The following is a 27,382-nucleotide window of genomic DNA, read 5'->3' on the forward strand; positions in this document are numbered from 1 at the left end:
CATTAGTCACATTTTATTGCTAAATGTCTCACCACCGCTGTAAATGGCTGGGTTTTCCGACCTACGTTTTGTATCAGTTTCTTGGCTGAGGGCATGCAAACGCACCAACTGCTTAACTTGCAACAGCATGAGAGGAGGCCATTCGATCCATCTGGTTCCTGCCAGCTTCCAAGGGAGCTATCCCATCAGTCCCCTTCCCCTGATTTCCCAATATCTCTGCAATGTGTTCTATCCAACACTCGTCTATCAGCTCCCTTTGGAGTTTTTTTCCCATTAAGCTGCACTCCTGGTAGTCTACAGCAGTCGGTTAATTTATTGGTACCATGTTTAGCAGGGATATTAAACATAGAGCAGTACAGCATAGGGAGAGGCCATTCAGCCCACAATGTTGTGCCAAACCGGCTAAAAAGTAAATCAAAACCCACCAAAAACGAATCTCTCCTGCCTACACCATGTCCACATCCCTCCATTTTCCTCACATTTGTGTGCCCATCCAAACATCTCTTAAAAGCCTCCATGATATTTGCCTCTACCACCGTAGCAGGAATCCACCACTCTCTGAGTAAAAAAACTTTCCCCTCACATCCTCTTTGAACCTACCCCCCTCACCTTCAATGCATGCCGTTTGGTATTAGACATTTCTACGCTGGGAAAAAGATACTCCCTGTCTGCTCTATCTATGCCTCTCATATCCTTACCAGCCTGCATCAGATCTCTGCTGCTCCAGAGAAAACAGCCCCTTTGTGGGCCAAAGGGCCTATTCCTAATTCAATCACATTTTTTATATGGAGAACAAAACTTCTCCCCCAAATCCCCTCTAAAACTCCTTTCTTTTGGTGTAACACTATTACAACACAAGCAACCCAGGTTCAATTCCTGCCACAGTCCGTAAGGAGTTTGAACGCTCTCTGCGTGACCGCGTGGGTTTCTTCCAGGTGCCCTGGTTTCCTCCCACAGTCCAAAGACGTACTGGTTGATAGGTTAATTGGCCATTGTAAATTGTCTGGTGATTTAAAGACATCCGTTAGTCTTGCGAGACCATGGATCTGCACCTGGAAAGTCTTCATTCTCCAGGCCTGGGCAAGGTTGTATGGAAGTCCAGCAGTTGCCCATGCTGCAAGTCTCCCCTCTCCACGACACCAATGTTGTCCAAGGGAAGGGCATTAGGACCCATACAGCTTGGTACCAGTGTCGTCACAGAGCAATGTGTGATTAAGTGCCTTGCTCAAGGACACAACACATTGCCTCGGCTGGGGCTCGAACTCACGACCTTCAGGTTGTCAGTCCAATGCCTTAACCACTTGGCCACATGCCCACGTGTCCAGTGATTAGGCCAGGGTTAAATTGGGGGGTTGTTGGGTGATGCAGCTCGAAGGGCCGGAAGTGCCTATTCCATGCTGTATTTCGATCGATTGATCAATATATTACACACACACACAGAACACAGTCTTATATAGTATCGTTCATGGGACAGTCAGAAATCTGATGGCAGAGAGGAAGACGCTGATGCGCTCTACTTCGGTCCTGATGGTGGTAATGTGAAGAGGGCTAGTGTAGGTAGACAACAAGGTGTAAGGACCGAGCCAACATAGACTTTATCTTCACCGTGGAAGAGTTCTGTTTAACTTCCTGAGAACAGCAGGGTAGAAGCTGCCCTTGAGCCCGTTGGTACACGTTCTCGGGTTTTTGTCATTTGGCTTTCCGTTCCCTGCAGAGTGCAACTGTAACAACCATTCACAGAAATGCCACTTTGACCCCGCGGTGTACCAGGCCAGCGGAGGTGCCAGCGGAGGAGTCTGTGATGACTGTCAGCACAACACCATGGGGAAGAACTGTGAGAGGTGCAAACCCCCCTACTACCGACACCCTCAGCGAGATATCAGTGCCGTGGATGCCTGTGTGGGTGAGTGAGCTCTCTTCCATCTCACATTGCTCAGGGAATTTGAGACCAGCGTAAAACGCCCCACCACGTCCTACCATCCACAAAACAGCAAGTCCTTCCACTCCCAGAGAGATCTGTATTCGGCCGTGCCAATTTCCCTGCAATAGCACAAAACAATTATTTGCTGAGATAACATATACAAAATGCTGGAAGAACTCAGCAGGTCGTGTACCATCTATGGCAGGAACAAGGTGACGAGTTCCAGACTTCTGGTTGATTTTTGACTTCAATCTTCAGTATTGAGCCCAGATTAGCCATCGTCCACCAACTGGCCTTTGCTCACACGGACGTACACTGACCTGGATAGGCACCCTGAGTTCTGAAAAGCCACTGAGTTAGTCCCTCTCCTCGTTCTTTCCCTCTGCTCTGCAGTTTTTTTTCCGGCTGTTTCCCAAGGCCCTTCAGAAAACTTTGATTTAATCATAAGGTACACATAGGGTCCCCAACTGTCCCGTATTAGCCGGGACATCCTGTATATTGGGCTAAATTGGTTTGTCCCATATGGGACCGCCCTTATCCCGTATTTCCCCCGCTAAGGTAGAGCGTTCCTATGAAACGGTTCATAAGCCGAAATGGCGGAAACCAAAGAAGCAATTGCCATTAATTTATATGGGAAAATTTTTTGAACGTTCCCAGACCCAAAAAATAACCTAACAAGTCATACCAAATAACACATACTACCTAAAATAACACTAACATATAGTAAAAGCAGAATTGGAAAGATTAAGGCAAAACTGATTTGTAGAAAAAAATCGGCACGTACATGCACGCGCACACAGGTGCCTGCCCAAGGCTTCATGGTCATGGTAGTCTTTCTCGGGGTAAACACAAGTGTCCCATATTTGACTGCTACTTTTGTCCCTTGTTTGGGAGTGAGAAAGTTGGCAACCCTATGTACACAGAACGAGACAAGTGGTTGCAGATCCTGAGCTTTCACTGTGTTAGCGAGCTTTCCTCAGACTGACCAGCATCTCTTGGCCCTCCCCTGAACTCTGGCCCAGCAGAGGACACGTGCAGCACTATCCTCTCCATCTCTTTTGTTATTATTTTTTATTACCGTTAGCTTGTGACTGTGATCCCTCGGGTTCGGTTGACGGCGGGATGTGCGACCCTGTGACACAACGGTGCAGGTGCAAGGAGAATGTGGAGGGAGCTCGGTGTGACCGCTGCAAAGCTGATTTCTACGGACTGGATGCCAGTGACCCTGCGGGCTGTCGGAGTAAGTACCAGCCACCACCTCTGGGGCTCTGTGCCACGTCAGGGGCTGTAGCAAAGGCTCACTGGCTTCTCCTGATAGATCCGTGCCCCAGCCTGAACTGTAGTGGAATACATTACCACAGACAGCTGCAGAAGCCATGTCATTGGGCATATTTAAAGCGGAAGTTGATAGGCTCTTCATTAGAGCATTGAAGGTTATGGGGGGAAGTCAGGAGAATGGGGTTGATAGGGATAGTAAATCGGCCATGATCGAATGGTAGAGAAGACTTGATGGGCCAAATGGCCCTACCTGCTTCAATGTCTTGTGGTCTTTATAACAAATGTACATTGTGGTTTATAGTACTGAAATTAGATAAGTATGTTCCAAATGATCTCAGACATGAGTGCTGTGTGCTGGATTAATGGCACCCTGTGATCGGCCTTTCCTCTTGTCCAAACTCACCCTGACGTCTGTTACCAGAACAGAGGGAACTAGGAAGCAGGAGGAATGAACATAAGAGGGAAAGGGGAAAATGTAAATCCCTGAGAGAAGTTTGTGACCTGAGGTGACGGGACATCGCAGTTGGGCTGAAGGGCCTGATTCCTTGCTGAGTTATTCAAAGCACGTAGAACATGGGGGGGACACACGATAGTTCGACGCTATTACAGCCTGAGGCGTACTGGAGTTTGGAGTTCAATCCTGGCGCCGCCTGTAAGGAGTTTGTACATCTTCCCTGTGATTCCCTCCGGCTTCCCCAGTTTCCTCACCCGTTCCAGGTGTACGGGTTAGTAGGTTATTTGGTCACATGGGTGTAATTAGGCAGCACGGACTCTTTGAGATGGAAGAGGCTGTTATCGTGTTGTACCTCTAAATTATAAAGGAACACTTTACCAGACTGGGAGGCTCCCATTTGTGTTAATTGGTCATTGTAAATTGCCCTGTGAGTAGAATAGGTGGGTTGATGGGCTGTGTTGCTAATTGGGCCAAAAGGATCTGTTCTGTGTTGTACCTATAAATAAGTAACTAGACCATTTACCAATACAGCACAGTACAGGCCCTCTGGCCAAATTTGTAACCTTCTCTAAGAACAGTCTAACCCTTCCTTCCCACACAACCCTCCATTTCCCTTTCATCCATGTGCCTATCTAAGAGCCCCTTAAATACCTGCCCCTACCGCCTCCACAGGCAGCATGTTCCACCACTCTCTGCACCTTCTTCCAATCTCCTTAAAGTTATGTCCCCTCGTATTAGTCTCTGGCCGTTTGCTTAATCCATGCTCTTTATCATCTTCACCACCTCTTAAGTCACCTCTCATCCTCCATTGCTCCAAAGGGAAAAGCCTGAGCTTGTCCAATGTATCCTCATAAGACATGCTCCCTAAACCAAGCAGCATCCTGGCAAATCTCTAAAGCTTCCAAATCCTTCCTCCAGTAAGTACCTCCACAAGCCCTTGTATCATTAAGGCAAAGGAAGCAATGGACCAAGTGTGGGAATTGGGTTTTTTGGAAAATAATGTACCGCCAGTAATAGGTAAAGTGTTCTCAGGGTGGTTAGTACAGACACAATGGGCCAAACAGCCTGTTTTTATGCTGTAGCACTGCATGGCTGTATAAGCTGTTTTACCAGAAAAGGCCACCTTTCCCCAGTATGGGCTCGGACTCCACCTCAAGCCGAAAACATACTATCCAAGGAGTAAGAATGGCTGGGCCAGAGTGCTGGCTGCTGCCAACTATCCCAGACACCTCACCCATTCATTTCCACCAGATGTTAATGAAATGCCCATGGGCTGAGGGAATGGGATATTCCCCGCGATGGATCCGACTGGAATGTGTGTTATTTTTTTCAGGATGCACGTGCAATGGGCGGGGTTCTCAGGCGGGAGGGCTCTGCAGCCCGACGACGGGCCAGTGCGCCTGCCTCCCCAACGTGGTGGGCTCCAGCTGCGACCGGTGTGCCGAAGGCTTCTGGAACCTGAGGAGTGGAGTTGGCTGCACTCCCTGCAGCTGTGATCCTACAAACTCCTACAGTCAGCGTTGCGATGAGGTACGGCGTAACTCCCGTCACGCCCGAAAGCTCAGGGCCTCCCCTCACGAAAGGTGGCATGCTTAAAATGTCGATGTTAAAGAAAAAGAATGTGCTGGAACATTGAAAAGGCATTAGGATAGATCAGTCCCTGGGCCCAGAGGGATATTGCCAGATTACAGAGGGAAGAGATTGCTGCACCTTTGACAATGATCTTTCCATCCTCACTGGCTACCACCAGATGATTGGAGAGTGGCAAATAATATTCCTTTATCCAAGAAAGGGAATAGGGATAACTGTAGGAATTATCAGCCAGTGAGTCTTTCTTCAGTGGTGGGCAAATTACTGGAGAGGATTCTCAGACTCTTACAAGCATTTTGAGAAGCTTAGTCTGATTCGGGATGGTCAGCTTGGCTTGAGAATGCGTCACAATCCTGACTGAATTCTTTGAGGATGTGACAAAGCACGTTGATGAAGGTAGAGCAGTGGATGTGGTTTATATTGATTTTAGAAAGGCATTTGATAAGGTTCCATATGGTAGTCAGGAGGTTGAGGTCCAGGGAAACTTGGCTGCGTGGATTGAGAATTGCGTTGCCCACAGAAGGGTGGTTGTAGATGGAGGGTATTCTGCCTGGAGGCTACTGACCAGTGCTGTTCCTCAAGCATCCGTTCTGGTAGATTTCACAGCTTTGTTTTTGAGATCGAGAAAGTTATAAATCAGAATTAGGTTGGTTATCACTGACAGAAGACATGGATTTTGTCGTTTTGTGGATTGAAGATGTATCTAATTACTAAAAAAGTTACAAAAAAAGTGCAAAAGAGGAATAATCATCACCATGTGTGCTATATTGTGTGATGTAGGTGATCATGATCTTTCCATGACCATGATTGTTCTTGGCAAATTTTTCTACAGAAGTTGTTTGCCATTGCCTTCTGGGCAGTGTCTTTACAAGACGGGTGACCCCAGCCATTATCAATACTCTTCAGAGATTGTCTGCCTGGCGTCAGTGGTCACATAACCAGGACTCGTGATACACACCAACTGCTCGTACGACCATCCACCACCTGCTCCCATGGCTTCACGTGACCCTGATCAGAGGCCCAAGCAGGTGCCACACCTTGCCCAAGGGTGACCTGCAGTCTAGTGGAGGGAAGGAGCATCTTACACCTCCTTTGGTAGAAACGTATCTCCACCCCACCACCCACAAGAAGAGGAATAATGAGATGGTGTTCGTGGTTCATTCAGAAATCTGATGTTTTTTTGGGCTAGTAATGCTTACTCTGGGTGGCAGGATGGAGATGCGTTTCTGCCAAAGGGGGTGTAAGGTGCTCCTTCCCTCCACTAGCCTGCAGGTTAGCCTTGGGCAAGGTGTAGCATCTGCTTAGTGCCTCCCCATAGGGTCATGTGAAGCCATGGGAGCAGGTGGCAGGTGGTCGTATGAGCAGCTGGTGCATATTTTCTTGGTTATGCGACCACTGACGCCAGGTAGACAGGCTCTGAAAAGTATTGATACTGGCTGGGGTCACCCTTCCTATAAAGACACTGCCCAGAAGAAGGCAATAGCAAATCACTTCTACAGAAAATTTTGCCAAGAATAATCATGGTTGTGGAAAGATCACGATCGCCCTTGTCATACAACACGGCACATAACGAGCAAATGAATGCTTACTCAGTGACAAAAGGAAGGTAATGTTCGGTTAACAGAGTTTAATTGCTGGACTGAGAGGGTGCGCATTGGGAAGTTCTTACTTTCCTTGTGTATTTTAATTGTTTGTTGTGTTGTCCAGGTTACAGGTCAATGCCCCTGCCGAACAGCCAATAGTGGGAGGACTTGCAGCCGGTCAGATCTGCAGACATGCCCAGATTACTACTACCGTCTGGGGACAGAATGCGTGCGTGAGTACTCGGTCATTACCGTCCAGTTGGCTGACACTGAGCCTGGGGATTTATCATTCCTCCAGAACCCCCTTTGGGAAAAAATTTGTGTCCATTGGCAACAATTGAGCAAGTCCAGTCCTCAGACGTAGAGAAGAATGTTCTGCTGCAAAGAATTGGAACAAGTATCTATGTCTTTACTCCAGTTGATAGCCTTTGTCAGAGAGAAGTTCTTGCATGACTGTTGGAGTTATGAAAGAATTCCTGGCTAAAGGTTAGTAAATGGGAAAACTATTTGTTCTATTGTTATCACCAAAGATATCACAACAAGTAGCATGTAGAAGAGAGGTCTGGATAAGTAGATGTATGAGACACATGGAGACCCGTGGTCTGGGTGCATGTAGATGGGGTTGAGAGGGAAAATAAATCAGACACAGTGGAGCAGACTCAATGGGTCAAATGGCCTAATTCTGCTCCAATGTCTTATGGTGTTATGGACTAAGCAGAAGGCCAGTCCCAACACAGACTAGATGGGCCAAAGGGCCTGTTTCTGTGCTGTAATGCTCTATGACATGGAACAGTGCAGCACAGGAAGAGGCCGTTTGGCCCACAATATCTGTGCTGAGCATGATGCTCAGTTGCTGCTCAATATTCCTTGCTGGATGTAATTTCTGGTCTCTGCTTTGGAATCTCCTTTGCAGCCCCTCTGCTGGTGACCAAAATGGTCCACAATATCGTCCGAACAAGGTGATGAGAACTGAGCAAATTTTGTTTGTTAGCAAACTGTCATGATGAAGGGTTGCTGCCTGAAGTGTTGACTGTTTTCTCATCTCCATAGATGCTGCCTGACCCACTGAGTTCCTCCAGTATTTTCTGTGTGTGGCTCTGGATTTCCAGCATCTGCAGAATCTGTTAGATTAACAAATTTTCTTTCCGAGATTGACCTCTAGTTCAGAGTTCTCTGGGTATCACATTTTCTGGTTTTGTTTTCTTCTATTGCTCTATGATATGCCATTTTTATTCTAATTTTCCAAGTATCCCATGACCTCCCAGCTTGCTCACGTTTACCCGTGCTGAAGTTGAGAGGTGTGAGCTCGCACAGCTAAGTCGCTGTCCGCAGCTCGTCACCGCGGTGTCTCTGCTGCCACACCCAGGGGTAAATTCCAGTGGTGGTGTCGGGGGCTAAGTCTGGTACACCAGCCTCCCATAAGTCCCTCTCCTGAGCCCAGAATAGAGAACAGAAGGGTAGAGGGGGGCGATGAGATGAAAACTTCTGGCTTGCTGCCCATGTTCGGCTGCTGAGGAACATTGATGATGATGATGTTGATATTGGTTTATTAGTGTCACCTACTGAGATACAGTGAAAATCTTGTCTTGCATACTGTTCATTCAGATCAAATCATTGCAGAGTGCCCCGAGGTAGAACAAGGTAAAACAATAACAGAATGCAGAGTTAAGTGTAGCCGTTACAGAGGAAGTGCAGGCAGACAGTAAGGTGTGAGGTCTCAACGAGGTTGATTGTGAGGTCATGAGTTTCATCTCTGTAACAAGAACAGGCAGTGCTGGAAACGCTCAGCAGGTCGAGCAGTTTCCGTAACATTGAGATCGATGCCCCTTCATCAGACATTTAATTTCAATTCAATTACATTATTGACCTGGAGATTCCTTTGAAGTGAACTTGAATCCAGAGTTACCTTGGCTTGGTAAGGCATAGTCCAATGTCATGGAATGTAGAGGCCTCTGGTTCCTGATTCCACGGGTCGGGGAATCAGGAATTGAATTGAATTGACTTGACTTCGTTACCTGCATCTTTCATATACATGAGGAGTAAAAAGCTTTGTGTTATGTCTGTCTAAATGTGCAATTTATAGCAATTTATAATAAACAGTGTATACAACAGGACAGTCAATATAACGTAGAAATACAGTTGTATCAGCATGAATTAATCAGTCTGACGGCCTGGTGGAAGAAGTTGTCCTGGAACCTGTTGGTCCTGGCTTTGATGCTGTGGTACCATTTCCCAGATGGTAGCAGCTGGAACAGTTTGTGGCTGGGGTGACTTGGGTCCCCAATGATCCTTCAGGCCCTTTTTTTACACACCTGTCTTTGTAAATGTCCTGAATCATAGGAAGTTCACTTCTACAGATGCGCTGGGCTGTCCGCACCACTCTCTGCAGAGTCCTGCGATTGAGGGAGGTACAGTTCCCATTCCAGTCGGGATGTTCTCAATTGTGCCCCTGTAGAAAGTTCTTAGGATTTGGGGGCTTCTTCAACCATCTGAGGTGAAAGAGGGTAGAGGGCACAGGTTTAAGGTGAGAGCAGGAAGATTTAATAGGAACCAGAGGGGCAATTTTTTTCACCCGGAGGGTGGAATGAGATGCTGGAGGAAATGATTGAGGTAGGTACGTTAACGATATTTTTGGGCTTGTACGTGGATAAGAAAGGCTTAAAACAGTGGTTATGAATCTTTTTGAGTGTGTGTGCCCAAACCGGTGATACCTTCTAAAAGATTCTCTCACTTGCCATGGTAATTTTGAGCAGAGATTATCATTGATTAATGAATTAGTAATAATAATTATGGACTTTTTGAGGAAAAAGGCTGAGTCCTCTTGTTTATTTGTGTATATTTAATGTTTTATTATTAACAGAAGAATGACAGAGACAGATTGAAATGGGTGGGGTTTAAAGAACTGAGGGGCATCACTTCATGGCCATGTGCCAACAGAACTTTTGCGTGTGCCCTCTTGGGCACACGTGCCATAGGTTCACCATCCCTGGTTAGAAGGCGCTGGGCCAATGAGACTAGCTTTGACGGACGTTGATCAGAATGGACCAGTCGAGCCAAAGGTCCTGTTTCTGTGCAGTATGACTCTATGACTTCAAAGGACAGATGTTATGGCAACAGTAACTGAATTTTCTTTGAACTTCCATCCCGGACAGGATGTGACTGTGACCGTCACGGCTCTGAGACTGCCATGTGTGACAAGAGTACAGGTCAGTGCCTGTGCCAGCCAGGGATTACGGGCAGATGTTGCAACGAGTGCCAGCGTGGTTACTGCTCTGACTTCCCGAACTGCAAGCAGTGCCACCCGTGCTTCCAGATGATGGACAACGAGCTGGGCGCGATCACCAGGCGGCACAAGGCCCTGCTGAACGTCAAGCTGCCAGGTGAAGCGAGCAGTCGGTACGACGGTGAGATTAGTGCGCTGGATAACAAGCTGCGGCAAATCCAGGCAATCATCAGCAACCCCGCCGTGAGAAACAGCACCATCACAGAAGTGTACGACAACCTTCAGCGCCTCAGGTACTGGTCCACTGTTAGAGTTTGTTGATCACAATAGTGCCTAGTTGCATCATCGATACAGAGCGTGGTGAAAAAGGCGTTTACCTTCATCAGTCCGGGCACTGAGTACAGGAGCTGGGATATTACGATGCAGTTCTACTGCACCAACAATCTTCCGGTGCTCTTCACATGGCCTCATTCTATATTGGTGAGAGCCGTTGGAAATTGGGGCACTGCTTCATCGAGCACCTCTGCACCATCCACCATAAGCGAGATTTCCCGGTAGCCAAACAATTTAATTCGGATATCCATGCCAAGATGAGGCCACCCTCAGAGTAGAGCAACAACACCTTATATTCCGCCTGGGTAGCCTCCAACCTGATGGCATGAACGTTCACTTCAACTTACTCTGACTTTTTACCTCCCCTCACTGTTACTCCCCCCGGGATGACAACTCCTTCCCTTTCTCCCGTGGTCCATTCTCCTCTCCTATCAGATTCCTTCCTCTCCAGCCCTTGACCTTTCCCAGCCACCTGGATTCACCTATCACCTTCCAGCTATCCTCCTTCCTCTCCCCCCACCTTTTTATTCTGGCATCTTCCCGCTTCCTTCCCAACCCTAAACGTTGACTGTTTATCACTTTCCATGAATGCTGCCTGGCCTGCAGCATTTTGTGTGTGTTGCCTTCGAATGCTGTGTCGCCTTGGTCATCCTGTTGTAGAGATGATGTGGGTAAACTGGAAAGAGAGCAGAAAAACTTTACAAGAACGTTGCCAGGACTAGTTGCAACCTGACTTATAGGGAGAGGTTTGCCGGGCTAGTTCTCTATTCCTTGCAGCATGGGTGTGACCTTAAAACTGCTTAAACTGAGGGGTGTAGATAAGATGGACAGTAACAATTTTTTTCCCCAGGGTGGGGGAGACCAAAACTAGGGAGTGTGGATCTAGGGGAAGGATTTGAAAGGGGGCGTGAGAGACAACCTTTTCATGCAGAAGGTAAGGAACGAGCTGCCCGAGGGAGTGGTGAGGCAGTTATGATAGTATCACTGAAGAGCCACTTGACGCGTACATGGAGGGGTGGTTCTTGGAGGCATATGGATTGTACGCAGGAAATTGGGATTAGCTGGGTCGGCATGGACCGGTGGGACTGCGGAGCCTGTACCCATGCTGTTTTACTCTGCCAATATAATCTTTGTAAATGAACACTCTGCGATCTCTCACTTCATCCCTGTTTGGTTTTTCAATAATGGACACAACCCTCCTCAGACACAAGGCAGTGCCCTCTCGTTGTCAGCCACGGTCTGAGCCATGGGGTGATAGGGTCACGCGGAGACGGTCTGAGCCGTGGGGCGACAGGGTCACCCGGACACCCGGAGACGGTCTGAGCCGTGGGGCGACAGGGTCACCCAGAGACGGTCTGAGCCGTGGGGCGACAGGGTCACCCGGAGACGATCTGAGCCGAGGGGTGGTAGAGTCACCCGGACACCCGGAGATGGTCTGAGCCATGGGGTGATAGGGTCACCTGGAGTTGGCAGAGCCAAGTCTAGGCTGAAGCCCTGAAAGAGGCACAGAATGGCTGAAGTGACGTGTCGGTTCCCTCTGGTGGTAGAAATGAACCAGCTGCAAACAGCATGTATTTTCTTAAACCACGCCAGTGTTTCCTCTTTGAAAACTTTTAAAAACTCCACATCTGGAGGAATTTATGGACTTTGACGCAAAACAAGAGGTAGATCAGACTCATTATAGGACAGGGGGATGTCCATTTAGAATGGCAATGAGGAGGAATGTCCTTAACCAGAGGATTGTGAATCTGTAGAATTCATTTCCACAGGCAGCTGTGGTGGCCAAGTCAATGGGTATACTAAAACATCCATTTAGAACAGAGATGAGGAGGAATTTCTTTAGCCAGAGGGTGATGAATCTGTGGAAATCATTGCCTCAGGCAGCTGTGGAAACCAAGTCATTAGGTATATTTAAGGCAGAGGCTGATAAATTCTTGATTAGTCAGGGCATGAAGGATTACAGGCAGAGGGCAGGAGATTGGGACTGAAAGGGCAATTGATCAGCCTTGATAAAATGGCAGAGCAAGCTCAATGGGCCAAATGGCCTAATTCTGCTCCTATATCTTGTGGTCACATTATCTCCTATTTGCTGTATGCAAGGTGAGACTAGAGAGGGGAATGAACCAGGTAATCACAGTGAGAGTTGCTTGTAGTGACACTAAACAACAGCTGTGGACCAGGAACAGATCCTTATTCCAAAACCTAGTCGTTTACGTGCATTCAGGGGATACGTCGGGGGATTGAGTTCGAGCTGCAAGGTAATGTTGCAGCCCTATAAAAACCTGGTTAGACCACACTTGGAGTGTTAGTTAGTTCTGGTCGCCTCAGCATAGGAAGGATGTGGAAGCTTTAGAGAGGGTGCAGAGGGCGAATCTGTGCCTGGATTGGAGAGTATGTCTTATGAGGAAAGGTTGAGTGAGCTTTTCTTTGGAGCACAGCAGTGACTTGATAGAAGTGTTCAAGATGATAAGAGGCACAGACTGAGGGCGTTGACAGAGACTTTTTTCCCCAGGGCAAAAATGACTAATATGAGTGGTCATAATTTTAAGGAAATTTGAGGAAGGTATAGGGGAGATATCAGAGGCAAGAGTTTTTTTTTATACACAGACAGTGGTGGGTGGGTGGAACATCCTGCCAGGGGTGGTGGTAGAGGCGGATACATTAAGGACATGTAAGAAAGTCACATGGATGATAGAAAATTGGAAGGCAAAGTGGGAGGGAAGGGTTAGATAGATCTTGGAGAAGGTTAAAAGGTCGGCACAACATTGTGGGCTGAAGGGCCTGTACTGTGCTCTGATGTTCGATGATTTTGTTTCATGTATTCACAGATTGGCGTCAAACAACATCAACACTGATTTCAGTAATGTGGATCAAAGTTTCCGGCTGCAGAGAGAACTGGATGAGCTGAAGAGTGACATGAGAGACATGGAGAGCCAAGTGCAGATGAAGAGGGAGCAGGTGGACCGCTACATTGCTGAAGGCTCTGAGGGCAATCAAGGTACGGAGCAGCGGGTGTGGGTTAGATTTCAGTGAGTGATCGGTTCCTCTCCCTAATAAAACCCCAGAAATACTCATCAGCTCAAGTAACACGAGGAAGTCGATGCAGAGAAAGCGTTTCAGGTTGGCTGTTAATCCTGATAAGACATGCTCTCTAATCCAGGCAGCATCCTGGTAAATCTCCTCTCTAAAACTTCCACATCCTTCCAATAATGAGGCGATCAGAACTTGTTGGGATGGTCCTAGAGAAGAGGGATTTGAGCTCCTGGGTCAGACTGGAAAAGCTAGGGTCATTCTCCCCAGTGCACCGGCTGGGAGGAGATTAGATCGAGGTAGATGAGACCGTGGAAAGTATAGAGAAGGAGTCTGTTTCGTTGGTTCGGTACCTGGCTCAGAGATTTCAGATTCTGTGCAAATCTACAAGGAAGGGTGGCGGAAATGTATTTTGTGTAGAGTGATAATTAATGCTCTGGATCTTGAACACAGTATGGTGGAGACGGAGTCAGTTAAAGCTTTTGAAAGCAAATTGGGAAGGCATTTGATGGAAGTAGTTTGCGGGGATCGGGGTAAAACATGGGGCAGTTCTGCTAGAAGATCGATAGGCTGATTGGCCTCGTTCTGCTCTGTAACAACTCCATTGTTTCATGTTCTGTGACGGGCCTCATGGTTAGGAGGTTGCCTGAAGCAGCCATTTATTCAATGAGGGAAATCCATGTTAGTATCTGCACAACGTCAAGCAGCCTCTGCTTCACCCTGAACGCATCGTGGTAACTTCCGTTTTCTCAGGCACCTTCACAAGCATTCTCTCCTCGTACCAACGCTCCCAGGGAGCCAAAGACCGAGTCACTGCCGTCGAACCCACTATCCTTAAAGCTCGAGATGCTCGCTTCACCGCAAAGAACCTTGAGACGCGACTAAGCACAGACAACAGGGACAAGCTGCAGGTGCTGAAGGATGGCCTGAAGACCCCGGATGTCTTGCCGCTCATCCACAAGGTAAGGCATCATTTCCACAGGAGGACCTGCTGTCCTCCTGTTGTGCACTGCTGTAATCAGTTATAGGACCATAAGAGACTGGAGGTGAAATAGGCCATTCAGCCCATCAAGTCTGCTGTGCCATCATTCATGGCTGATTAATCTTCTCTCTCAATCCCATTCTCCTGCCTTCTCCCCATAACGTTTGACCCCCCTGACTAATCAAGAAACTATCACCTCTGCTTTAAATACACCCAATGACTTGTCCTCCACAGCAATGAATTCCACAGATTCACCACCCTCTGGCCCTTCTGGCTAAAGAAATTTGTATATTTAATATTTCAGTAATACTTGAGTAATCTTGTATATATGTTCTCTCTTGCTTTCCTTTGAATTAGTTAAATGTTTTGAGGTTACAAAACCTAACCAAATTCATCTTCATCTCTGTTCTAAGGGATGACCTTGTACTCAGTGGCTGTGCTGTCTGTTCCTAGCATTCCCCACTATTGGAAAGATTCTCTTCATGTCCGCTCAACATTCGGTGGGTGACAATTTGAACCATGATGGCAGTGTGTAAGATAAATGCCTGACCTTTCCTGTAGGTCTGTGGTGACTCCAGGAAAGAGCCCTGCACTGCAGAGCGATGCGTGGGGGAGCTATGCCCGGAGGTCTGTCAGGGCAGCAGCTGCCAGGGTGCTCTTCAGTTGGCACGCAAAGCGATCGAAGACGCTGAGAGAGGAAGTACCTCCATCCCAGGTGTCACCAACAGGATTGCAGAGCTCTCCCGCAAGGTAAGCTGGGTTTGTAGATTGTTTGGAATTGACATTGCTCAGTAAACCATTTTGCTTAATGCTCTTAGTTCTTCAGTGCAAGTCATTTGGTGTAAAATCGGAGTCCCGGAGTTCCGGAGTCCTGGAGTCCCCCCCAGAAATCTGAACCATCCAGCTGCCCTTTTGATCTGTTGTGGTTACCACCTGCTTTCTGATACTTGAAGTGTTCGTGAGTCTCTCCACAGTGCAGGCTGGAGATCCCACAGTAAACACCCCACCACCCCCAGCACGGTATAGAATAGAGTGCAGCATAGCAATAAGCCCTTCAACCCTTTCCTGTCCACAAGTCTTCCAAATGTTGTTAATGTACCTGCCTCTACCAATTTCACCTGGCAGCTCGTCCCACGTACCCACCACCCTCTGGGTGAACATTGTCCCTTTTTAAAACATCTTTCCCTTCTCTCCGGGGATTCCAAACCTTTTTTATGCCATGGAACAAATATCATTAAGCAAGGGGTCTGTGGACCCCAAATCACCTGCCCTAAATGTTTGCCACTAATTTTTGATTCCCTTTCCCTGGAGAAAAAGGCTGAGCAGATTTGCCCTTTCCATAATCCTGTTGCTTCTATAAGATCATTTCAGACTCCTGCTCACCTAGGGATAAAGTTCTAGCCTTCACAACTCCTCCCTATATCTCAGTTCCTGAAGTCCTGGCAACGTTCTTGTAATTCCTTCCTGTTTAATAACATCTTTCCTATAACGAGGTGACCAAAACTGTATGCAAATCTCTGGTACAGTTTCACCAGTGTCTTGTACAATGCTTTCATTGACTGAATCTACCTATCAATTCTGAGGGCTGGATGTCTTTAAGTATAGTGGTCTCAAAACTGATCCTAGGCTGTGTGTGAACCAAGATATCCTGTGATTTTTTTTCAGCTTGAAGATACTGAACAAATGGCTCAAAGGATTAAGGACAATGCCTTAGGTCTGACAAATCGAGTTGTCTCAGCCAAGGATCAGATGCAAAATAACCTCGCAAACATCAAGAACCTCATCAGCCAAATCAAAGACTTTCTGACAAGTGAGCAGCTTCTCAAAATTTTAGTCTATTTTAACTAATTGGTCTTGTCTGTAAAAGGCGCATGACGAGGTCTATGCAAGTGGGAAGGGTTAGATCGTTCTTGGAGGAGGTCAAAAGGTCAGCACAACATTGTGGGCCGAAGGGCCTGTATTGTGCTGTAGTGTTCTGTGTTCTAGGCAGAGCTCAATTGACAAGGGGCGTAGGCAGTGCGCATACCAACTCATCCACCAACCACAGTACCTATTTGTGTGTCTGGAACAGGAAGTGCTAATATAAAAAAAACTACACAGGAAGCTGGTAGAAAGACATTTCTCTTGCAAGTATTGGAGTTTTGCATTCTATACATGGCGCTGGGGATTGGCTTCATGTTATGTAGAATACTTCACCACCAGCTCCCATGGCTTCACATGACCCAGACTGGGGGGCTAAGCAGGTGCTACACCTTGCCCAAGGGTGACCTGTAGGCCAGTGGAGTGAAGGAGCGACTTACACCTCTTCTGTTAGAGATAATTTCCACCACACCACCCTGATAAGGATAGAGAACTATTTAAACAAGCGGATAAGAATTTTGCAAATATATGGTCCCGGATTTTATCCGCTTGTACCATAATAAAGTCAAAATCTGTGCTATTTAAGCAAATAAAGATGCAAAGTACATTTATTTATTACACTGGACAACAAATTTTTCTGAAAGTGTTGCTTCCTCAGAATTTTTTTTTGTTTATGATAGACCAGTTGAAGCTGAACACAAATACAACTAGTCTGAAATTATATCACATAGGAATTTGGATAAACAAGAAATTAACTTTTATTGAATATAACGCATTTAATTGCATACCAGATGTGACACTTTGCAATAGTTCAACTAAACTAAAAACGTTTTGTGGATGATTTTCATTTGTACTCAGTGTCTGAGGCTTCTCACTTAAGTGTCCAACCATAATCAGCCAGTGTTGATGGATTCCAGTTGCCCTGATACCGTTTCTCCATGACCGCAATATCCTGGTGAAACCTTTCACCATGTTCATTACTGACAGCGCCAAGATTTGCAGGGAAGAGTCTAAATGGAATGCAGAAAATGAATCTTTAGTGACATGTTGCACTTCACAGTTTCAGTTTACACTGTGGGCAACATTTTAATTGACATGAATCATGAATTGAAATAACAAATATAGGCAATTTTTAATGGTGCATGATAGGGAAATTTCATGGTAATTTTCATGATCAGAAGCCTAAAATTCATAAGATACACCCAAAAGTATTCAGGAAGCAAAATCTTTGTTGTCCAGTGCGAAGTATGTATGTCATATTCAACCTGAGATTTATCCTTCTGCAGATAGTTACCACTGAAGTAGATTATTATGCCGCAGGAATCAGTCAGTGGTCCGACGTTGATTTCAATTAAAGACATAGTGGTTAGTAGGTTAGTTGGTCATTGTAAACCTTCCTGTGATTAGGTGGGGGTTAAATTATTCTGGATGACATGGCTCGCTGGGCCAAAAGGGCCTGTCCCACACTGAATCACTAAGTAAATAAAGTAATTAATAAAATAAATTATTACATCACATGAATGAGTTTGTGATCCAACGTTGATTTCTATTGGACCAGGCTGGTTTGGGTTAAAGGAAGCTGGTGAACAATTTTTGACAATTATTGACTTTTTAAAACTTTTCTGAATATCAACTGAATTTAAACAATATCTGCTAAAAGGAATTTGAACTTGTGTGTCTCAGGACCCTAACCATAGCACTAGTTCCGTGCCCCCATCACTCAAATCACACAATGATCTTCTCTGAGAGTTCTGCCTCTGAGGCAGTGACAATTGATTTTGTGACCATATTTTAACGTATTTTTATTAAAATCCAGGATGCCACTGTATAGAAACAGTCAGGTGGTCCAGTTTACTTCCTCGAACCCTTTTAATAAGCCACACACAACTTGAATCTTGCAGCAGCCCAGGCCGACCCAGATGAAATTCAGAAGATCAGCGAAAGCGTCCTTTCGCTCAGGCTGCCCACGGACGCCGCCACCATCCGAAGCAAGATCAACACCTTGCGCAACATCGCAGCCAGCCTTCCTGACGTCACCAACATCCTGGCGGATACCCAGGAGGATGTTGAAACAGCCAAGGCCCTGCTTAATGAAGCACAGAGAGCCAGGTAGTGTGACTGTGTGGTGGGGGCCAACCCTTCCAGTCTGATATCAGCCAATGAGTTGCTGCATCGAGGTCGCTGTGAATGTTCCTGTGTTTCCAACCATCTCACTTTTAGAGGAGTATTTAGGAACGTCACTCTTGTCCCAGTTAATAAATGATCTGAAATGAATTAAAATGTGGTTGTAGAAACACCACACTAGTGTCACAGCGGTTAGTGTGACACCGTTGCACCTTGGAGTCAGAGTTCAGAGTTCAATTCTGGTGCCCTCTGTAGGGAGTTCTCCCTGTGACCGCATGGGTTTCCTCCAGCTTTCCTAAAAGCATACCGGTTTGATCATTGTAAATTTTCCTGTGGTTGGGCTAGGGTTAAATTGGGAGGTGCTGGGCGGTGTGGTTCGAAGGGCCAGAAAGGCCCATTCCACGCTGTATCTCCAAAAAATAAATAATGTTGCATCTAAAGTTAAGTCCATTGTCAAATATATTACCCCCTTCTCCCATGTACAATATGGAAATGGACCTTCGGGCCAACTTTTATTCATGCTGGCCAAGGTGCCTTCCTTGTAGTTCTTCCAGCAGTTTGTGTGTGTTTGAGTTGTCCCATTTGGCTGATAATCCCCGCCGTCCCAAATCTTTCCCATCCATGTACCTTTGCAGTATTATGGGAATATTTAGAAAAGGCCTTTCTATCCTACAATCCCAACAGATTGGTTCAGCGGTTAACCAGGATGCTGCCTGAACTAGAAAGCACATCTTATGAGGAAAGGTTGAGGGAGTTCGGGCTTTCCTCTTTGGAGTAAAGGAGTGTGAGAGGTGATTTGATAGAAGTGTGCAAGATGGTAAGAGGCATAGATCAAGAGAACAGTCAGGGACTTTTTCCCAGGGTGGAAGTGGCTGATAGCAGAGGGAATAATTTTAAGGTGATTGGGGGAAAGTATAGGGGATTGTTGGAGACAAGTTCTTCTATACAGAGAGTGGCGGGTGTGTGGAACATACTACTAGTATTGGCAGATACATTAGGGAGATGTAAGAAACTCTCAGACAGACACATACAGGATAGGAAAATGGAGGGCTATGAGGGAGGGAGGGCTTAGATTGATCTTGGAGTAGGTTAAAAGGCTGGCATAACATCATGGGATGTACTTTTCTATGTTCAGTTCTCCCTTTGAATGAAACCGCAGTCAATTTAAATCGGTCTTTTTCTGTGTCGCCTTGTGCTATGCTGCAGGGAACGAGCTGATGAAGTGAAGGACAACATTGGTGAAGCTCGTGATGCTCTGCGAGACACTAACGATGCCCTGGGGAAGGTGAACGATAAGATCGGTGACATCAGAGAGGCCATCACCTCTACACAGGATCGTGTCAGAGAGGTGAGTTAATTCTGACTCCTTCAGTCAGTGAATCATACAAATTTGACTGTGTACAGTATCTCACCAGGCCAGTCTCCTTTGATTTAAGGAGGCCCTCTGTCAGTGCAATATATAGCCCAGTCAGAGCAGGGGTTTTATTGATAACCGGCCTTTAATCTGCATTCTGCACAGGAAAAGGCCTTTCACCCCACCGTGTCTGTGCTGAACACAATGCCAAATTGAGCAAAGTCTCTTCTGCCTCTCTGTGCTCCGTATCTATCCATCCCCTGAATATTCAGGCGCCAATCCAAAAACTTCTGAAACGCGACTATCGTATTTGTTTCCACCACCATCCCTGGCAGCACATAACACGTTCCGAGCATCCACCACTCTGCGTGTATCTGTGTGCGTCTAATAATAAAAAAATTTGACCCACACATCACTCTAAAAATCTTTCTCCTCTGCTCTGAAACTCGTGTCCTCTAATGCCCCATATTTCAACCCTGGGGGATAAAAATTCTGACTGTCTACCCTATTGTAAATTTTATAAACTTCTGTCGGGTCACCCCTCCGCCTCTGACAGTCCAGAGGAAGTTTGTCCGTGCTCGCTTTATAGCTCACACTCTCTAATCCAGGCAGCATCCCGGTGAACCTCTTCAGGCCCCTCTCCCAAGCCTCCACATCGCTCCTGTAATGCGACCGTCAGAACTGCACACAATGTTCACAGTGCGTTTTGTACGGCCGCCACACGTAGTGGGGCACGGTAGTGTAGTGGTTAGCACAACGCTTTACAGTACAGGCAACCAGGGTCCAATTCCCGCTGCTGGCTGGTAGGTTAATTGCTCATTTTAAATTGTCCCGTGGTTAGGCTAGGATTAAATCGGGATTGCTGCATTTCAATAAAATAAAACATGAAAGTGAAACGTATTACTGCAATTTGAACCCCAAAACATCGACCTACTTCATTCCTCCCCTCCCCTAACTGGAGTCACAATGCCTATCATCTTGTCTCACCACTCCCCCTTTCCATTCCTTTCTCCCTGCCCCACTCTCAGTCCTGATGTGGGGGTGTGACCCGGAAAGCTGACAGTTTCTCCCTTCCTCCCCCCACACCCCACACACACAGATGCTACCTGCCCTGCTGACTTCCTTCAACAGATTGCCCCTTAAAACTTCATAATTGTACTCCCCTCTACCACTTCCTCTGGCATCTTGTTCCACATACCCAGCTTTTAGAATCTTTCCCCTCTCGCCCTAAGCCTGTTTCCTCTGGTTTTTGGTTCCTTTTCGCCGGGATAAAGATGGTGCACTGCATGAAATGTGTGGGTGTATATTTAGCAGTTAGTTGACACCCAAAGCTCTCTGTGTGCTGTGACGATCTAATTATCCAATTACGCCAGAATCTGTCATGTTTACTGTCACTATTCATTGTTGTGCTCGGTAATGCATAAAATAAAGTACATTACTGCCCATGGTGGTAACGGTTTGCTGTGTTTTACAGACCGAGGACAAGCTGGTGAGTACAGAGGCCAGCCTGCAGGACATGACTGCACGACTGAGAGGTCTTGCTGGTCAGATCAACAGCCTGCTGACACAGAACAAGGCAAATCTGCAGAAGGCCCATGAGCTGGAGTGGACTGCTAAAAATGTATATGAAACGGGGGAGGAGGCTCAGCAGGTAGGTGTTCGCAAAAACTAACGGGAAGAAAAGATGTTAGTTAGCTTTCAAACAACAGAGAACATTACCGTACAGGCCCTTCAGCCCACAGTGTTGGGCCTGCCTTTATAAACCTACTCCAGGACCAGTCTGCCACTTCATTCTTGCACAGCCCATAACCTATTTCCATCTCTATCACTCTCTGTACCCATCTTGAGACTAACCAAGAGCCTCTTAAATGTCTCTCTTGTGTCATCCTCGATCGCCACTGCTGGCAGTGTGTTCTAGGTTCTGTTGACCTATATAAACCTAGTCCAGGACTAGTCTAACTGGCCTACTGAGTTCCTCAAGCATCTTGTGTGTGTTGCCGTAGTCTAACACTTTCTTCTACAAACACGAGAAAGTCTGCAGTTGCGGGAAATCCAGAGCAACACACACAAAATACTGGAGGAACTCTGCAGGCCAGGCAGGATCTATGGAAAACAGCAAGCATTCGAAGTATCGGATCGAGACCCTTCGTCAGCACGGAGAAGGAAGGTGGTGGGGGGGGGGGAGGGAGGATGCCTTTTTTTAATTTGGGCATCTTTCCCCCACCCCAACACCCTTTTATTTGGACATCTTTTCACTTCCTTCCCACACAGCCCATAACCTAGTTTCATCTCTATATCCTGCCGCACCCATCTTGTGACTGTCAGAATCTCTTAAAAGTCTCTGTTTTATCAGCTACTACCACCACCCCTGGCAGTGTGTTCCAGAAACCCACCACTGTCTGAGTGTGTGTGTGTGTGTTTGTGAATTTAAAAAAAAATTACTGTTGATATTTCTTCCCCCCCCACACTCCTCCACCCTTCTTAAATGAATGTCCTTTAGTTTACATTGAATAAAACATAATATAATGTACAATGGGAATTAATTCACTACTGTTTAATTTTTTTTACTCCTTTCAAGACTTGACTTGGAAGTTGTTACTGAGTGCAATCAGTGCCCTGGTGTTTTAGACAAATCCCTCTTGTATTTAGTTCGAATGGGATATTCAGGCTTAAACCAGAATATAGTATCAGGAGCAGAATTAGGCCATTTGGCCCATTGAGTCTGCTCTGCCATTTCATCATGTCTAATCCATTTCCCTCTCGGCCCCAATCTCCTACCTTCTCCCCGTATCCCTTCATACCCTGACCAATCAACAATCTATCAACCTCTGCCTTAATATACCCAATGACTCAGCCTCCACAGCCACCTGTGGCAACAAACTCCACAGATTCACCATCCCTCTGGCTAAAGAAATTCCTCCTCATCTCCACTGTAGATGAACATCCCTGTGTTCTGAGGCTGTGCCTTTGGTCCGAGACTCCCCCACTATAGGAAACATCCTCTCCACATCCATTCTATCGAGGCCTTTCAACATCGGATAGGTTTCAATTGTAACTGCTCTGTCAAAGCCATCTTGCATTTCGAAAGTGCTTTTTGAATCCGTTCTAACAGCTTTGTCACCAGTGAAGTATTTGTGACGTGTTGTCTGTTGTAATCTCATCAGACACTTGCACTGCAAGATCCCACAGCCGGCTGACTGGTCATCAGTTGCCAGTCTGCCAGTCTGCTGTCTTCTGGAGGTGTTACTTTGAAGTTGTGTAAGACATTGTTGAGGCCTAATTTGGAGGCTCGTGTGCAGTTCTGGTCACCTACCTGCAGGAAAGATGTGAATAATGTTGAAATAGTGCAGTGAAAATGTACAAGGATGTTGCTGGACTTGAGGACCCAAGTTATAGGGAAAGATTGAACAGCTTAGAACTTTATTCCCTGGAGTGTAGGAGAATGAGGGGAGATTTTATAGAGGTAAACAAAATTATGAGGGTTATAGAAAGGGTAAATGGGTCACAGGGTGGAGATGTGTCTCTACCAAAGGAGTTGTAAGGTGCTCCTCTCCGTTAGCCTGCAGGTCACCCTTGAGCAAGGTGTAGCATTTCCTTAGCCACCAATGCCCCAGGGTCACGTGAGGCCATGGGAGCAGGTGGTGGATGGTCGTACGAGCAGCTGGTGCAGATCACAAGTCCTGATTATGCGACTACTGACACCAGGCAGACAGTCTCTGAGGAGTATGGACAATGGCTGGGGTCACCCGTCTTGTAAAGACACTGCCCAGAAGAAGGCAATGGCAAACCACTTCTGTAGCAAAAACTTGCCAGGAACAATCACGGCCATAGAAAGACCTTGTTCACCCATGTCATATGACACGGCACATAATGATGTCATACGACATGGCACACAGTGATGATGAAATACAAGCAGACTTTTACCACTGAGGTTGGGAGAGACTAGATCTAGAGGTCATAGTTTAGAGGTGGAAGGAGAAGTATTTCAGGGGAGCCTAAGGAGAACTTGTTTACTCAGAGGGTGGTAAGAGAGTTGCAACGAGCTGACGGCAAATGTTGGATGTGGGTTTGATTGTAACGTTTGAGAAGTTTGGATAGGTACATGGATGGGAGAAATGGGATATGGTCCAGGTTCAGTTCAATTGGACTAGGCAGAATACGAGTTCTCTCATGGTCCCAGAACACGTCCTATACAGTCAAGAAAGCTCCCTGGTGCCTCTACTTTCTGAGGAGGCTGAAGAGAGCTGGACTATGTACACCAGTACTCGCGACCTTCTACAGAGGCGCAGTGGAGAGCATCCTAACAAGTGGCAGCACAGCATGGCATGGAAACTGCACTGCGACAGGCAGGAAGGCTCGACAATGGGTAGTTTAAACTGCCCAACACATCACTGGCACCAGCCTACCCTCCATCAAGGACACAGATACAGAAAGAGGCCAGCAGCATCATGAACGATCCGACCCACTCTGCTCATGGACTGATTGTCTCCCATCGGGGATGAGGCTATGTAGCATCCACGCCAGGACCACCAGACTCAAAAACAGTTCCTTCCACCAAGCTAATTCACCCATCCCACCAGCCCAACCACCACTACATACACAGTGTCACTCTACCAGTCTATGTACAGTATATAACCGTTACTTGCACAATATGTTTTATAGGATTGCTTTTATCTTTAAATTTATTGGTTTTTATTGTGTTCTTTATGCTAATTGTGTTTTTGTGGATCTGGAGTAGCAATCAATTCGTTCTCCTTTACACTCGTGTGCTGGAGAATGACAAAGGAACCATCTTGCACAAATGTGTCGTGTGTGACATGGTACAGCAGCGTGTAAAGTGTGTCACCGTTTCCAATGTGTTCCTTCCCCAGGATCTGAAACTTCTCCTTGCTGAGTATGAGAAACTTCGAAATAAGGTTCCAGAACCTCTCCCGCAGGACATAATGGACCGAGTCAATCGGATTAAAGTTGAGGCTGGACAGTACCTTAAAAAGTATGAGGAGTTAATGGCAGTGATTAAAGGTAAGTAACTGGCTGTCCTTTATCATGAAATTGGATGAATATTTATGGAGGGGATGTGCCAGGAGAGTGTCCAATGGTGGAGAAAGGCTGTGTTGTTGTGAATTCCACTCTGGTGTACTGGGAACCAATGGCAGAGTTCAGTTTGCTCCAGGCTGTTGTCCAGTGAAGCTACCTCTCCTCTTTGGAGGCAGGTCAGCACCCATCTGCTCCTGTTCTAATTCCAACCAGTTCCTAGGTGGGGCAAAAGATCCAGAGAGAGGAGGTCAGACTCTCCTCTTAATACCAGAGAGGCAGAATGTCAAATGGGCTTCGGCAGACTGAGTGTGGGTGGCACATGGTCACTGAGACCTCATCATTGGGAAGGGCAATCTCGTGTCTGATACTCACTTTTCCTGCATTGGTGTCTCAGTTTTTTCATGCCACCTTTGGCGCCAAGGAGATTTTGAATGGAGACTATGTGATGCTGAGGCTTTATAAGGCATTGGTCAGACAACACTTGGAGTGTTGGAGCAATTTTGGGTCCTTATCTAAGAAAGGATGTGCTGGCATTGGGGAGGAGTGCAGAGAAAGTTCACAAAACTTATCCCAGAAGTGAAAGGGTTAATGTATAAGGGCCACTTGAAGGCTCGCTGGAGTTTAGAAGAGTGGCTGATTTATATTCCCTCTCAACCCGATTCTCCTGCCTTCTGCCCGTAACCTCTGACGCCCTTACTAATCAAGAGCTCAGCCACCTCCGCTTTAGGGGCGGCACGGTAGTGTAGTGGCTGGCATAAAACTTTACGGTAACAGCGACCCAGGTTCAATTCCCACTGCCGAATGTGAGGAGTTTGTACGTTCTCCCTGTGACTGTGTGCTTTCCTCCGGGTGCTCTGGTTTCCTCCCACAGTCCACCGGTTGGTAAGTTAATTGGTGATCGAAAATTGTCTCATGCTTAGGCTAAAGTTAAATCGGGGTTGCTGGGTGGTGCATCTCGGAGGGTCATTGTGCACTGTATCTCCATTAATAAATAAATATACCCAGTAACTTTGCCTCCAAGTGGCAATGAATTCCACAGACACACCACGCTCTGGCTAAAGAAATTCCTCCTCAGCTCAGTTCACGTAAACACAGGAGTCTGCAGGGACTGCAGGGGTGTGGATCGTGTGCAAGCAGAAGATCATCAGTTTAATTTGCACTGTGGTCAGCACAGATGTTGTGGGTTGAAGGGCCTGGTGCTGTACTGTTCTGAGTTCTATGAAATTAAGTTGGGTTCCATACTGTGAAGCAGCGAATTGTATGGTCAGTAAAGTGAAGGCCATGGGGCACTGTGCATTAAACAAAACATTGAATATGATAGGGAAACACCAGACAGGATTGTGTGAGGAATGTCGGGAAGAGGAGTCAATAGAACATGTAGTTCTGAGTTGCAGGAAGTATGGGGTACAGAGAGAGATGATGAGAATTAATCTAAGGGAATTGGGGGTGCAGGAAATCACATTAAAAGGGTTGCTGGGCATGGGTGAGAGAGCACAGGTCAGGGTTAAGGGGTACAGGGTATTTTTTATAGGATATGACGGATAAGCAGGAATAGGGTACTAGGACGGCCAAAGATGGGAGGATAAGGTGTAGGTTAGAGAGAGAGAAAGAGTTTGTGTGTGTGTGTGTGTGTGAGAGAGAGAGAGAGATTGAGAGAGATTGGGTGGAAGGATTTAGAATGTAAGTCTATTGCACACTCTGGAGCAGAAGGTGGCGGTAATGAACCATTAAGCTGGGTGCCAACCGCCATAAAACAAGACAGAGAAGAAGAAGAAGAAAGTGAAGGCTATGCTTACAATGGTTTACCTTGTCCAGTTGATGTTGCGGTGTCTCGTACAGTGGCCCTTGTTCGGAATCTTTTGATGACACTGTGAATGTGCTTTCATTTTAGCAACCGAACAGAGCCTTGCACTGGGAGCCAAGCAACTGGAGAGCAAGTCTGCACAGCTAGAAGATCATCAGAATAAAGTAGCCAAGATCAAGGAGTATATTGAATCTCAAGCACGGTACTACAGACAATGCACACCATAACACTACATGGGCATCGCATGAGGCTTGCTGAAGAGCTTCTTTGTTTCTGAAGATTCAAAATTCAGATTAGGATTTGAACTACGAGACTCTGACTTTGCTTTATTCAAAAATGACTTTGTCCCAAGCAGTTTTTTTTTAAAAAAACATCCATCATGAATATTTTCATTCTCACTTGCATTTCTCCACTTTTTTTTAACTGGAATGTGTTCAATTTTGTTTTATGGGTAGCAAATGAAAAGCTTTCTATTGGAAGCTAATTACACAGTGTTGTATTAACTTATTAAAATGCAATAAATTTAAAACAATCAGCTTTTCAGTAGATGGAGCGAAAGCCCTGGTTTACTTGTAGAGTTCACTTCCTGAAGCAACAATGGTGTTTGGGGGTTATCATCTTGTGCTGTGATTGTTCCTGCAAATCTTTCTAAACAAGTGGTTTGCCATTGCCACCTTCTGGGCAGTGTGGGGTAACTGAGATGTTTCCATGTTGAACCACTGCTTCTCATTTGATGTTGAATGATGGCAGAGGATCAGGTGAGTCAGTCAGTCTGAATTAATTCCTATGCCTGTGTACACATTGGTGCC

General features: G+C 46.4%; 1 protein-coding gene across 1 annotated transcript in view; it reads left to right on the top strand.

Annotated features, from left to right (window-relative positions):
• Positions 1-27,017, top strand: part of LOC140209561 (laminin subunit beta-3-like) — a 47,890-nt gene extending 20,873 nt beyond the window's left edge. Inside the window, exons 10-23 of the mRNA XM_072277827.1 lie at positions 1,715-1,903; positions 3,006-3,161; positions 4,987-5,183; positions 6,951-7,059; positions 9,979-10,342; positions 13,211-13,380; positions 14,166-14,374; positions 14,956-15,144; positions 16,060-16,204; positions 18,156-18,363; positions 19,585-19,726; positions 21,207-21,383; positions 24,604-24,754; positions 26,661-27,017. Coding sequence (XP_072133928.1) covers positions 1,715-1,903; positions 3,006-3,161; positions 4,987-5,183; positions 6,951-7,059; positions 9,979-10,342; positions 13,211-13,380; positions 14,166-14,374; positions 14,956-15,144; positions 16,060-16,204; positions 18,156-18,363; positions 19,585-19,726; positions 21,207-21,383; positions 24,604-24,754; positions 26,661-26,800 — 2,546 coding nt within the window. The 3' untranslated portion in view covers positions 26,801-27,017. The remainder of the gene's footprint in view (positions 1-1,714; positions 1,904-3,005; positions 3,162-4,986; positions 5,184-6,950; positions 7,060-9,978; positions 10,343-13,210; positions 13,381-14,165; positions 14,375-14,955; positions 15,145-16,059; positions 16,205-18,155; positions 18,364-19,584; positions 19,727-21,206; positions 21,384-24,603; positions 24,755-26,660) is intronic.
• The last annotated feature ends 365 nt before the right edge of the window (positions 27,018-27,382 follow it).

Source organism: Mobula birostris, chromosome 14 (assembly GCF_030028105.1).
Source record: "Mobula birostris isolate sMobBir1 chromosome 14, sMobBir1.hap1, whole genome shotgun sequence".
In the NCBI taxonomy this organism is placed as follows: Eukaryota; Metazoa; Chordata; class Chondrichthyes; order Myliobatiformes; family Myliobatidae; genus Mobula; species Mobula birostris.